This window comes from Giraffa tippelskirchi, chromosome 8 (genome assembly GCF_054371585.1).
Source record: "Giraffa tippelskirchi isolate mGirTip1 chromosome 8, T2T-mGirTip1v1.2.pri, whole genome shotgun sequence".
NCBI lineage: Eukaryota > Metazoa > Chordata > Mammalia > Artiodactyla > Giraffidae > Giraffa > Giraffa tippelskirchi.
In genome coordinates, this window is record NC_137282.1 from 28962795 (window position 1) to 28977785 (window position 14991).

Sequence of the window (14991 nt, forward strand, 5' to 3'; positions counted from 1 at the left end):
AAACAGAATTCAGCAACACATCAAATAGCTCATACACCATGATCAAGCTGGGTTTATTCCAGGGGTGCAAGGATTCTTCAATATATGCAAATCAATCAATGTGATACACCATATTAACAAATTGAAAGATAAAAACCATATGATAATCTCAATAGATGCAGAAAAAGCCTTTGACAAAATTCAACACTCATTTATGATTAAAACGCTTCAAAAAATGGGCATAAAGGAACCTACCTCAACATCATAAAGGCCATATATGGTAAGCCTACAGCAAACATTATTCTCAATGGTGAAAAGCTGAAAGCATTTCCCCTAAGATTAGGAACAAGACAAGGGTGTCCACTTTCTTCACCATTATTCAACATAGTTCTGGAAGTCCTAGCTACAGCAATCAGAGAAGAAAAAGAAATAAATGGAAACCAGATCGTAAAAGAAGTATAGCTCTCACTGTTTGAAGATGACATGATATTGTACATAGAAAACCCTAAAGATAGTATCAGAAAATTACTACAGCTAATCAGTGAATTTAGCGAAGTTTCAGGATATAAAATCAATACACAGAAATCACTAAAAAAAAAAAAAAAAAAATCACTTACATTTCTATATACTAACAATGAAAAATCAGAAAGAGAAATTAAGGAATCAATCAATGGTTGTTCACCATTGCAACAAAAAGAATTAAATATCTAGGAATAAACTTACCTAAGGAGACAAAAGAACTATACACAGAACATTATAAGATACTAATGAAAGAAGTCAAAGATGACATTAACAGATGGACATTAACACATCAATATTGTGAAAATGACTATATTACCAAACACAGTCTACAGATTCCATGTGATCCCTATCAAATTAGCAATGACGTTTTTCACAGATCTAGAACAAAAAATTTCACAATTCATATGGAAACACAAAAGACCCCAAATAGCCAAAGCAGTCTTGAGAAAGAAGAATGGAGATTCTTCTTCAGATTATACTACAAAGGTGTAGTCATCAAGACAGTATGGTACTGGCACAAAAACAGAAATACAGACCAATGGAATAAGATAGAAAGCCCAGAAATAAACCCATGCACCTATGGGTACCTTATTTTTTACCTTATTTCTGATGAAAGAGGCAAGAAAATACAATGGGGCAAAGACAGCCTCATGTGAAGGATGAAATTAGAACCCTTCCTAACACCACACACAAAGACAAACTCAAAATGGATTAAAGACCGAAATGTAAGACCAGAAACTAAAACTCTTAGAGGAAAACAGGCAGAACACTTGATGACATAAATCAAAGCAAGATCCTCTATGACCCACTTCCTAGAGTAATGGAAATAAAAACAAAAGTAAACAAGTGGGACCTGATTAAACTGAAAAGCTTTTGCACAGCATAGGAAAACTGTAAGCAAGGTGAAAAGACAACCCTCAGAATGGGAGAAAATAATAGAAATGAAACAACTGACAAAGGATTAATTTCCAAAATATACAAGCAGCTCATACAACTCAATACCAGAAAAACAAACAACTCAATCAAAGAGTGGGAAAAAGACCTAAACAGACATTTGTCAAAAAAAGACATACACCCCAACTAAAATAAATAAATTTATTAAAAGAAAAAAAAAAAGACATACAGATGGCTGACAAACACATGAAAAGATGCTCAACATTGCTCATTATCAGAGAAATGCAAATCAAAACTACAATGAGATCACCTCACACCAGTCAGAATGGCCATCATCAAAAAGTCTACAAAGAATAAACGCTGGAGAGGGTGTGGAGAAAAGGGAACGCTCTTGCACTACTGGTGGGAATGGAAATTAATTCAGACACTATGGAAGACAGTATGGAGAGTCCTTAAAATACTAGGAATAAAACCACCATATGACCCAGTAGTCCCACTCCTAGGCATACATCCTGAGGAAACCAAAACTGAAAAAGACACATGTATCCTGTTGGTCACTGCAGCACTATTTACAATAGCGAGAACATGGAAGCAAGATGTCCATCAACAGATGACTGGATAAAGAAGTTGTGGTACATATACACAATGGAATATTACTCAGCCATAGAAAGGAAAGCATTTGAGTCAGTTCTAATGAGGTGGATGAACCTAGAACCTATTATAGAGTGAAGTAAGAAAGAGAAAGCTAAATATCATATTCTAATGCACACATACAGAATGTAGAAAAATGGTACTGAAGAATTTATTTACAGGGCAGCAACAGAGAAACAGACAAAGAATAGACATATGGACATGGGGAGAGGGGAGGGGAGGGTGAGATGTATGGAAAGAGTAACGTGGAAACTTACATTACCATGTGTAAAATAGATAGCCAATGGGAATTTGCTGTATGGCTCAGGAAACTCAAACAGGGGCTCTGTATCAACCTAGAGGCGTGGGATGGGGAGGGAGACGGGAGGGAGGTTCAAAAGGGAGGGGATATATATATACCTATGGCTGATTCGTGTTGAGGTTTGACCGAAAACAACAAAAGTCTGTAAAGCAATTATCCTTTAATAAATAAATAAATAAACCAGAAAGACCTAGGTTTGAGTTCTAGCTTTGCCACTTAACAGTTCTGCCACTTTAGTCAAGAGCAAACCTAACATTCCTCAATTACAAAATGGGATAATGATAGAACCCAACTTTTCGGGTTATTGTAAGAAGCAAAGAGAAAAATGAGAGTAAAGAGTTGGCCCGGTACTTGGTACATAGAACTGCATAAAAGCATTGGCTGTGCAGCCATAGGATGGGTCACTTCTCCTGAAGCCTCAGTCTTCTCTTCTACAAAATGGACATACTAAGAACTACCACGCAGGGTTATCTTGGGATTAGACACCTAATGGTGGTGGTGTTTAGTTGCTAAGTCGTGTCTGACTCTTGTGACCCTGTAGATTGTAGCCTGACAGGCTCTTCCGTACATGGGATTCTCCAGGCAAGAATACTGGAGTGGGTTGCCATTTCCTTCTCCAGGGGATCTTCCTGACCCAGGGACTGAACCCAGGTCTCCTGCATTGCAGGCAGATTCTTTACCAACTGAGCTATGAGGGAAGCCCAGGATACCTAACAGTTAAGCAATGAATTGTGTTTATTAATGTTATTTTGATATTATTATAGCATGCCATCCCCCACCAGGCTCTCTGATCCTACTCTCCTTCAGTAAATTTTTTGAGAAGGCCTCCTCAATTTCCTTATCTACATCAAATTCCCCCATATACTCTACCTCGAGTTGTAGCACTTACACAGCTGCTATTTTATGTTAATTTGTGCGAAATTTTTGATGTTTCCTCTATATTACAGAGAATATTTCTCACTATCTGATCTCTCCTGCTTCTGTAAACACAGAACTCTGATTATGGATAGATACAATATCATCCAGAAAAAGGACTACGTTTCCCAGACTCCCTTGCAGTAAGGTGGGGGCCATGTGACTAAGTTCTGGACAACAGGCTGTGAGCCAAAGGACAATATTCCACTTCTACATTACAATCTGAAGGTGAGAGGCATGCTCACCCTTTCCCCTGTTCTACGAACTAAAATGCAGATATAGGGCTGGTGAGCCCTCTTGGACAATGCAAATGAAGGCATCTTAGGAACAGCAAAGCAACAAGCCTCGTCTCTAATACAATGGAGTCACATCCAGGTGTTACAGGAGAGAGAAATAACTTTCTATCTTGTTTACACCACTTTAGTTTTAGGCCCTTATTATGGCAGTAAATCTATCTTAACTTATTATCCTCCATTACACGATAAATTCTAGAAAGCAGAAACCACGTCCCTTTGGGCTGACCATTGTATTCTTAACGCCTAGCCACGCTGACAGCAGTAGGGACTGAAAGGATTTTGATAACTTAATAAAGTCGAGTTTTGAACTTTGGAGCACTACAGAATAAATGTAATAATTGTGAGGTGATAAATATACTCATAATTCCCTTAAGTTCTCTTTTCCAAGTTAAATCTATAAAAGTTTAAAATCACTAACATTGTACACCTGAAACTAACATAATACTGTAACTTAACTATAACTCAATTTTAAAAGTTTTTAATTTATTTAAAAGTTGTAAAATCCAGAAGTTAAAAATATATGACTGTTTGAGCGATGTTACCTATCAACAGTTTTATAAAATGCTTTAAGCACCAGAATTCACTCCATTTGGCAGAGTTGCTTACTGAAATTGTCAGTTAAGTTATTGAATCAAACTAGTTATTATCACTAGTTATGATTAGACAGTTATTTATTAACAATCTGTTGTAACAGTTAATCTAACTTATACCTCCCCACAGAGACTCTAAAGGAAAAGTACTTATTGGATTATAAGCTTTACAAAGTAACCAATAAATGAAATTAATTTAAATATAATCATTTAAAAGATTATATAAGTAAAATAATCCTAATAATTTTTCTACCAACATGGTAAACATGTTAAATAAAAATGCTATATAAGTTTAAATTCAGATTTCTACAACTTTTTCCAACTTTTGCTGATGTAAAAGATTCGTGGTTCAAGACTAATTTGTATAAGATTGTATAAAGAATGAGAAGGAAAAAAATTTAAATATCTACAAGATCTTTGCCATACCAATGTTCATTAATCATTATTAAAAATAGGATTTGCACTAGTATTGATTTCTTTAGGGATAAGGTTCTAGTTTCTAATATAATGAAGTACTTCTCTTTTAACAGTATTGAAGTGTCAATGTAAAATCTCAATCTTAATTTCTTGTTTGCCAGAGACCACATAATAAATCCTTCCTTAGGTAGTAGAAGTGTATCATACATCAGAAAAGAGTCAGTGTTTATCAATTATTTAAAATGTAATTAAGGTTAGAAATTAAACACAACTTAAGAACTATAATGAAATAAAACATTTAAATTTATTTTTAAGAGTCCAATGGCTACCTTAAGAAAAACACAACTTTTTTGTTGTTTTTTGGGAGGGGTAGGGGAACCTATGTGTACTTTTTTTTGCTTCAAAGCCAGGAGAAAGCTAACGTGATTTTTTTTTAAACAGCATTTGCATACCTTTTTCAAATAAACTTATAATAAAACATGTAGACATCGATCATAATCAGCAGATATTCTTAATCAAAAACTTTTTAATTTGGATGTATTTTTAATATTATGATTCATCTACAGTTAACATCTAAAACAAAAAATAGTTAATGTTAATACCTACTCTGAGGCCAAACAATAGTTAATATAGTACACCTTAACCCATACAATCTTAAAAGATTTTATAAATGAACCTAACAGAGCTTAGTTGCACAAGCCCATATTCCTTTTATTACTAACTTCTTAGCTGACACTGCTAAATCAAAAGTAAATACTAGAACTATACTTTTTCTCTTTGTTAAAAATAAAGAAATGATAATTTTATTTCTAGACCAGGTTTTGCTAGTAACTAGTTGTTGGACCTGGAACTGAAATTAAGTCCCTCTAGGCTTTAGCTTCCTCATTTATGATGGTGCAAGAATAGTTTCCAAAATGTCTGTCAGCTCAAAAATTCTCATACTATTTTTATCTGAATTTTCTTAAAGTTTATCTCAGAACTCAATTTTTACTGTAAAAATTACTTCACTTGACATTCAGAATCAACTGTAATGTAAAAGAATATATAATTAAGAAACAGAAAATTCCCAAATTGCCACTTTTCTCAGTTTTTTTAAATTGGATACAGTATTATTATGAAATACACAGACATAAGCTGAAACTTCCTCCTTTTCAGAAGTTCACTCAGAGGAGTGCTATTAAGAAATGAAGTCAAAAGTACGAGCAACGAGAAAAAAGAGGGGAAACACTGAACCTGTATATTACATGGGCTGGATTCATTTAATGACTGAATTCATTTAATGACTGAATGATGAAAAGATAGACAAGTAGATATAAGGAGAAAAACCTGAGTATGAAATTTACCTCAATGAGTAATGCAACCATCTTTTTCCCATCAGCTCCTGGATTTGCAAGTTTGTTAAATTCCAAATCAAAATAAAGCTTGCACACAGCATTTTCAGGAATGACTTCATAGCAGTGTAAGAGATTTCTTCTGAATTGAGTAATTCGAGATGGTTAGGTTTATATCTCATTCTTTTTAAATCACAGAAGCTGTTCTAGTATCTCAAGATAGCATATTCACTGTGATTTATTGACATATAACTATGACATAGTTAAGACAAGATAAAATGAACAACTGCTGACCCCAAGTTTATGGATCACAGTATCAAGAGCTTCCCTCCAACAAGATATAACAATCACATTCTGTAACATTACTTAACGAAAATACAGTCCACTTCATGCTATTATTTATTCACAGATGATTTTGATATCAGACATCACTTCTACATTTGCTTCTGATTATTACCATGAAGCAAATTTGTTTGAGAAGAGAACTTTCTCAAACTGGGATCCCAGGATCACATACACTTGGGATTCCATGAAATTTTTAATGAAAATTTTTAACTTGCACATTTTCATTAAGAATATTTTAAAAACTGCTTACACACATTCTGAATCATCTGACTTCAAGGAGTTTTCCATGCTCACATTTACAATTTCATTCTCACTGGCACCGAGAGAGGAATGCCTTTAAGAGGGGAAAGCTAAAACAGATGAAGCAATAAAAATAATGTGCCCACTCTCCTCTCAAGAGTCTGGCCCTGACTCTGGCCTTAAATGTTAAGCATGCTCAGGGGAGAAAAAGGTGGAAGTTAGCCAGTGGAAGACATATATACAGATTTATCTATTTGCAGAGATCTCTAAAACAGATGCCAGACATAGAGAAAACTGACAGAATTCATGGCTCTATCTAGGTGACAAAAGAATGGAAAGGCTCCATAAACGAAAATTAACTAAAAATAAAGGTGTTATTTGAATAATCTGAAAAAAGATGTATGACTTTAATAGGGGTTATTAAGAACAGATGCTGAATTAATTGATAAACCGCTTAGTGACATCATATGCAAATAAAATGTTTATACTAATTTGAACAAAAAGTGATAGGGGAATTGCATCATCACGTGGTACAGGAATTCCAAACACACACAATTTTTCTCTCCTAGCACCTGGTGAGATTCAGTGTTGCTTCTGACAAGGAAACTTCAGAATTCAGTTCTAATAGTAAAGGAGTAACTAACTGGTGATTGAGAACTATGAAAGCCCAGGCAGCCTGATTTAACTTCACCAGCATTACCAGATGAAGGAGATGTAACTTTGATGTGCTATCTTTTAAAAGCTACTTACCGGGATTTATAGTAAAACCAAAGTTGAGCATAGGTTGTTACGAGGTAAATACGCTGTCCATCACCCACTTTGCATTCCAAAGCAAATACATGAACTTCCTTTATAAAATCAAAAATATCAAAAATTAGTAAAAATGCAAATTCAAAGTCTACTATAGCTATTAAATGTTCATAAAGAATTTTACCATTCAAATTTTCAAAAACTGGAACATTTGTATTATTAAAAATAAGAAAATTAATCACTAAGTCAATGCCAGTCAAAATCTAGTTATTTGTTTTTATTTATATTTAGTCACTCAGGTAATACGTGTTTAAGGCACAAACAATTAGAACATCCAGACTAAAAAGAAAAAAATATATATATTTTGTAATCATTTGTTCAACTTCCTATTGTAATTTTACTTACTAATTTATGTAATTTTTAAAACTACCTGAACACTATTTTAATTTGGGCTAAAATTAATAAATTCCCTAGAACATACAAAAACATATGGGAACCATTTAAAAAATATATTTGTATGTTAATCTCAAAAGCTTAAGGAAAGTTTTAAAATGCTTAACTTTAACAAGTTACTAGGGAAAGAAGGTCCTCCTCCTTAAAAACTTTTAGCATATTTTTATATATCATCAATGAGTGAAATCACAATATATTTCATTTATGCTGGATACACGCATCTTTTCACTATATTTCTTTATATTCCCAACAGGGCCCAACAAACAAATGATGTGCAATACACAGCTGCTTGTTTACTTCTGAGGACCATCCCCTTGGTAAGGCCGGCAAGTAGCAAGCACTTCTTCCCACTTTCCTGATGTGTTGGAAATTATGAGAAATCCACTCTACCTCTCCAAAGCACAAAGGGGACAGAAGAAAGCGAAAAACATGGGTGCTTTGGTAGGATGATGTAAGTTCTAGGGCTTATCAACGCTAAGCTATGACATTTGAGACATTTTCATTTGCCATTGTTCAAATTCAAGTCTCTGATCCCTTATTTCATCCTTACAATCCCACACACCACTCACCCTCTTTGCTGATATTTCTGTGGGTATTATTTTAGTTTTACTCTTAAACTCACATTATTTTTCAGTCCATGAATAGTCACTGTTCCTCTAAGCACAGCTTCATTTCTATGTCATTACAAATTTTTTAAACTATTTGGCACCAGATATGTCTCCCTTTTTCACTATCAATATAAAGTAAAAGAGATCAATCCTGGGTGTTCATTGGAAGGTCTGATGTTGAAGCTGAAACTCCAATACTTTGGCCACCTCATGCGAAGGGCTGACTCATTGGAAAAGACCCTAATGCTGGGTAGGATTGGGGGCGGGAGAAGAAGGGGATGACAGAGGATGAGATGGTTGGATGGCATCACCGACTCGATGAACATGGGTTTGGGTGGACTCCGGGAGTTGGTGATGGACAGGGAGGCCTGGCGTGCTGCAATTCATGGGGTTGCGGAGAGTCGGACACGACTGAGCGACTGAACTGAACTGAACTGATGTCACCCTTTTTCACTATCAATATAAAGTAAATGGTTAATAACTCATAGGGGTATTTTTCCTAAATAGTATAAAAAGAGTGCAATTAAATTCTTCTGGTAAAATATGTGGCCTGAAATGAAGACAGACAACAGAGTCTTTTTTGGAAATCTTAAAGTTATAGTAGCCCTAAAGAAAAAGATGAGTACAATTACCTCTTTACAGCTTTTAACAAAATTAAAAGCCTGAGTTTGCCGATGAAACAGTTTCCAAATGGAAGGTGGTTCTTCTGGCTTGGACAGTCTCGGTCTGTACACGGAGGACAACGGTCTCCTCTCATAACGGGACGCTCGTTCCTCAATCTGCTTCAGGGTTGCTTCCCATTTTCTCTTCATTGGATCAGGAGTGTGGGAAGACTAAAGCCTGTCCCATGTACGACTTCCATCAATTACAACTAAAACAAACAAGGACGTCAGTTTCCGTGTTGAGAATATATTTTGTCTTGTAAAACTTCAAAACTCATTTCTGCTTATTTCTCTGCCTGCTTCTACAGCTTGTTTTGCATGAAGTTTTAATCTGAAACAAGGACAGGACTGGGTGTCAGAAATCTTTAGATCCTGGCTCTTTCGTCTGACAGTGCTACAGTTCTGAACAGCTAATGAAGTTCGCAGGCTTCCCTGCTGGCTCAGATGGTCAAGAATCTGCCTGTAATGCAGGAGACCTGAAGTTCCCTAAATGGTAATCAGCTGCAAAAAGGGAGGCAACATGATCTTTATGCAGTTATCTTGAGGACAGTGCAATATGAAAATGTTTTACAAATTACAATACTTCATGTAAATATGTTTTTGGGTTTTTTTTTGCATCACTATAGTTTTTACTATAACCATTTTGTTATATCAAGTGCTACCTACCTGGCCCAGATGGTGGGTGGCATTCCTGTGCTATTATTTCCCACTGCAGAATTCATTTCTAAGGCACCACTGTACAATTCTTAGCTCCCTTTTCCTTTTTTGCCCACTGCTCTTCTTTTCTCCTCAAACAGCTATTAGTTGGGAGGATAACCCAGTGTATGAACGAGAAATTACAATATTGGCTAGTTTTGGTTTGGGATGTATGGTAATCATAAGCATGATTTTAAAAAAGACCCCCTGGACTTTAGCCCACCAGGCTCCTCTGTTCATGGAATTCTCCAGGCAAGAATACTGAAGTTGGTAGACTCCTTCTCCACAGGCAGATTCTTTACCATCTGAGCCACCAGGGAAGCCCCAAATCAATCTTCATCTCTGTAATTTAATAACTGTATTTTTGTGATTAGTAAATTGAAATGATCGCATTTTAACCCATTTATTAGTGACATATGTTTTTGTTTGAATACAAAGCTTCCATGTAAGCCATACCAAGGTCAGGGGGTCAGGCAATACTTCCCCAATTTGGGACGGACTATGGTTTACTTACAAAGGAAAAAGGATAGGAGTTTAGAAGAGGGGAAAAGCTGCCAGTATAGAGAAAAATATAGGGACAAATTCTCTGGCATTCCTCCCATCAAGAGCTGCCATCTAAGACCACTCCCATACAGACTCTGGCCTTGGCCATGTGACTGGTTTTGGCCAAGGTCACATCAACAAATGTGAAGCAAGCAGAGGTTTAATAAGTGCTTTTGCATGGGATTTGGCGAGCCTGGAGTCCTGCTCTGAGAACCTCATGCTATAGCTCAAGCCTCACAGAGTTTTTTCCTGGTACCAAGGTACCCCAGCTGTTAGCCAGTACCACTATCAGATATGGGAGTTAAGCCATCTTAAATCATCACCTGAACTCAATGCTCGAGTAAGCCTGAGTGAGTTCAGGTGAGAGATCCAAAGAACTGCCCCAAAAATTGTTTTTAAAGCCAGCAAGTTTTGGCCTAGTTTTTACAAAGAAATAGAAATAACTAATAGTTTCCTTCTTCACTAGTTTCAACTATGTTGTAATTTATGTATGTAGAAAACAGATACATTAGTTTCTTGTAAGTGACACAGTAACAAATACTAAAGCATTTGAAGGCAAAATCCCATGTTCCTTTGGCAATACATATACAGGACTTCGTTTATTATATTGATAAACATGCTCTTGAATGCTAGCAGAAAACTTTACAACAACATAAACTCACGAGCAAATGACATATTTTCTGGAAGGGAAAACAGAATCACCCTAAAAGATTAAGAGAGAGTAGGAATATCATGACATTGTCAGTAAAAAAAAGGCATATTATCCATAGATTTCAAATTTGACTCATAACAGACTAAGAAATTTTACTCTGAGTTATTCAATCCACATGAAAATTATAAAGCAAGAAACAATAAAATTCTATCAACATAAATTTCATAACAGATATGCCTAGGAAAGGAATACAATTTCACTGAAGTGATGGGGCAATTTTTAATACAACTGTGTTAGTTTTGCAATGGAAGTGCTACTGCTCCTTATTGCTAGATAGATTCTGAGTATTAATTTAACCTGCTTCACACACGGATAAAAGTCTCCTCCATTTAGACAACATAGCTGAGAACTGACTTTACTCTATGAAACTGACTTTTAATAAACTCCACCAATTACTTAATGAAGAAAATAAACTACAGAATCCAATCAGATGTGAATTGACTAGTATCTTACAAATAACTGGCTAGAAATAACCATGTAGATGTTCACACTTAGAGTATCAAGAAATTTTTTTCTGGTTTTGTAAAAATATTAGTATGACCACAGAACTATATATGAAAGTCAGGGTCACAATAGAAAACCAATTTAACACTTACTAAACTGAGGAAACCATGCATGTCAACAGAAAAAAAAAAGAGAGAAGTTCAAAATATGTTATTCCCTCTTGTTCTTTGCCCAGTTTTAAAACTGTAACAGCTGGGTGGAAAGACAACTGGAGCTTAGACTATTTAAGCATCAGAAGTGAATGACAAAAGCAGAGGAAGTGGAGAACAGGAAAGCATCTGGCATTCTGGTTTTGGACTGTCATATTCCTTATCCCTACACCCTGGGAGGATATATCACCACGTTAGAAGTGCTTTTAACTCCTGGTGGGGAAACTATTATTATCGTATATATGTAATTAAACATGAAAACCCCTTTTCACACCATAGGGACCATAACTATTTTTGTAACAATTTCCAAGCCCCAAAGAAAAATATTTGTTGTATTTTAAAATAGCAGGCTTAAGAGCTCTTTTATTTCCTAGACTTGCACAGGAAAGACTGTTTAACCATTTTTGATACCGATTTTATAACTATAGGTAGTCAGGCTAGAAAAAGGCGGGATGAGTGTTTTAGAGTAATTGTAGTGAGAGAGGGCAGTGAGAACGGGGATGTAGAGATGACTCAGAAAGCCAACCTAAGTAGCCTTGGTTTCCCTAGGTTTATGGCTCGACTTGCTCATCTGTTGACACTTTACCACCTGGTCAGTCGATACATCGGCCAGTCGATACATGCTTCATGATTACTGGCTTCCAAGCTAGTGGTAAAGAATCTGCCTGCCTTGCAAGAGATGAGGGTTGGATCCCTGGGTCGGGAAGATCCCCTGGAGAAGGGCATGACAACGCACCCCAGTATTCTTGTCTGGAAAATCCATGGACAGAGGAGCCTGGTGGGCTAGTCCATGGGACCGCAAGAGTCAGACAGGGCCAAGCACACACTCACACTGACGAACTGAAGCCTGCCTCCCGAGGTTCTCTCCAGCCCAGTTCTCCTCGTTTCTTTTCTGTCTAATCACAAGTCAATTTCTATTCCCCAACTCCAACTTCTCCCTCTGTCCTGAGAATAGTTTCAACAGTATTTTGTGTTTTCTGACATATATGTTCCAGTTCTAATATTTAGTAATGTTCTAGTATTTGGCAATGTTTTCTTAGTATCATTCCTTTCAAGGCCTCTTGTAATATATTTATACTATTTCTCCCACTGCTAAAGTATTCATAATAAAGTATGCGACTAAAACTTCATTTACAGTAATTCAGTTTATTTCCCAGATGAAATACACTCTTGACGTAATTAAATATACTAATTGACTGTTTCTTTTTTCTCCCTTCTTCAATCACTTTGCCTATGTTTGAACAGAGTAACTCAAATTTAAATTTCCCAAAAGTCTCCTGTAAAGGAAGAAAACATTCAGTAGTACACTGTTTTTTTCCTGATTCTTTCACCTTTCTACTCTGCTCACAGGATTTCCCAACCAAACAGCCTAATTCTGCCAGATTAATCACGCTTAAAACCATTTTCAGCAGCCAAGACATGGAAGTAACCTAAATGTCCATCGACAGAGGAATGGATAAAGATATGCGGTAAACATGTACAATGAAATATTATTCGGCCATAAAAAAAAAGTGAAATAATGCCATTTACAGCAACCGGGATGGATCTAGAGATTATCAAACTAAATGAAGTCAGAGAAAGACAAATAGCCTACCGTATCACTCATAACGTGGAATCTAAGTTTCTAAAAAAATGATACTAATGAACTTATTTACAAAACAGACAGATATTGAAAACAAGCTTATGGTTACAAAGGGGAAATGTGGCAGGGATGGGAGGAATAAATCAGGAGCTTGGGATTAACACACATACACATTACTATAGAGATGACGGATAACCAAAACAAGGACCTTCTGAGAAGCACAGGGGACTCGATTCAATATTCTGTGACAACTTATATGAGGGGAAAAAATCTGAAAAAGAATGAATATTTGCATAACTGAATCACTCTGCTGTACACCTGAAACTAATTATCACTGTAAATAAAAAAATTTTTTTAAAGACCATTTACATAACTTTTCCTAAGGACACTCAATGATTCAGAGCATCACTTAACACACACTCAAGTTTACTTCAATAAGTCCAAACACTTCAAAATCTGGCCCTAAACCACTGCCCCTTTGGTTTATTATTGTTCAGCATTCTCACCAAATGAACCATAATGACCACTGCCTGCAAGATCCGGCCCACTCCTGCAAGTCTCCCTCACCCGGAGTGCCGCCCACCTTTCCCCCAAGTCTTCCTCTTGGAGGCCCAGATCAAGCTGACACGTGGGAGACACCTTTTTAAAAAGAAATTTCAAAACTGAGAGGACACTGCCAACTGTTTTCCTCTAAAGTTTCTCTAAACTAAGTAAATTAGTGTAATTTACACAAAAGACAGAAAACCCGCTCCTACTGCTTTAACTGGAGCATCATTTTGGTAAGAAAGTTTAGCACAGGAAGCGATCTGAGTCTCACTATGGGGTGATGGGACTGGTTATAAAAAGTTAGTCCACTAGTTATCTCTTACAAATAACTGCATGCCAACCACTGTTCAGGTTGGGAGTAGGTCCTCGTCTTCAGTTCTATGCAGCAACAAAGGGACTGCCAAACACTGGTCTTCTCTCAATCTGGGAGGCATAAAGGCTTTATTCCTAGCATCTGAGTTGCGTAACCCTTAACAAGAGCAAACCAACGTTTTTAGGCCCAGGTGGGAACTGTTATTCCTACCTCCAAGGGTTGTTGAAAAGACACCGCCACAATGTAAGAGCACAGATAAGCACTGAAGGAATGGCAGCCATACACAGAACGAAGTAAACCAAATATCGCCCTGAGTTATACGCAAGTAAACCTGGTGGCTCAGACGGTGAAGAATCCGCCTGCCAGGACGGAGACCTGGGTTCGACCCCTGGGTCGGGAAGATCTGGAGGAGGGCATGGCAACCCGCTCCAGTATTCCTGCCTGGAGAATCCCATGGACAGAGGAGCCAGGCGGGCTAGTGGGGGAAGGGGCAGTGAGGCTAGGCGGGAAGAGACGGTTTACCCTCTCGGAAGGCCCGCTGGTAACGTCTTGCTCTCTGCCCCGGGGTCTCGGCCTCCGTTTACCTCCAAAACCCTCGCGGAGGGCGGAACCCGTGGCTCCTCTGTGGCTCTGCCTCCGGGGCGGGACGGAATCTTCAAACCGAGCGCGGGAACTGGGCCGGAGCAGGAAGTGGGGGAGCGCGCGGGCCTCTAAGGAGGCGGCGTTCTAGAGCAGAACCGCGACCACAGCCAAGCGGCGGCCGGGAACCGCTTGCGCAGCGTCCCGGAGACGCGGGAGCTCGCCCTACCCGTGAGGGGGCGGGGTTCTCGGGCGGGGCGGGGCCTTGAGGGGACGGGGTTCTCGGGTGGGGCGGGGCCTGTGAGGGGGCGGAGTTGTGTGGCGGGGCGGTGCCTGTGATGGGCGGGGTTCGTGGGCGGGCGGGGCGCGGGGAGGGGCGAATCGGGGTCTGATGGACGTGTCGGCGCTGAACT

General features: G+C 37.8%; 1 protein-coding gene across 18 annotated transcripts in view; it reads right to left on the reverse strand.

Annotated features, from left to right (window-relative positions):
- PRIMPOL (primase and DNA directed polymerase) overlaps positions 1-14811 on the reverse strand; it is an 87950-nt gene extending 73139 nt beyond the window's left edge. For 2 of the 18 annotated variants that reach the window (XM_081521846.1, XM_081521843.1), the window contains exons 1-5: positions 14584-14811; positions 8925-9163; positions 7232-7329; positions 6492-6575; positions 5909-6038 (exon numbers count right to left, since the gene is read on the reverse strand). In XM_081521846.1, the coding sequence (XP_081377972.1) occupies positions 5909-6038; positions 6492-6575; positions 7232-7329; positions 8925-9104 (492 nt within the window). In that variant the 5' untranslated portion in view covers positions 9105-9163; positions 14584-14811. Of the gene's footprint in view, positions 1-5908; positions 6039-6491; positions 6576-7231; positions 7330-8924; positions 9286-14521 lie in introns of all 18 variants that reach the window. The other 16 variants (XM_081521847.1, XM_081521844.1, XM_081521852.1 and 13 more) reach the window with 10 other exon arrangements.
- Between the last annotated feature and the right edge of the window lie 180 nt (positions 14812-14991).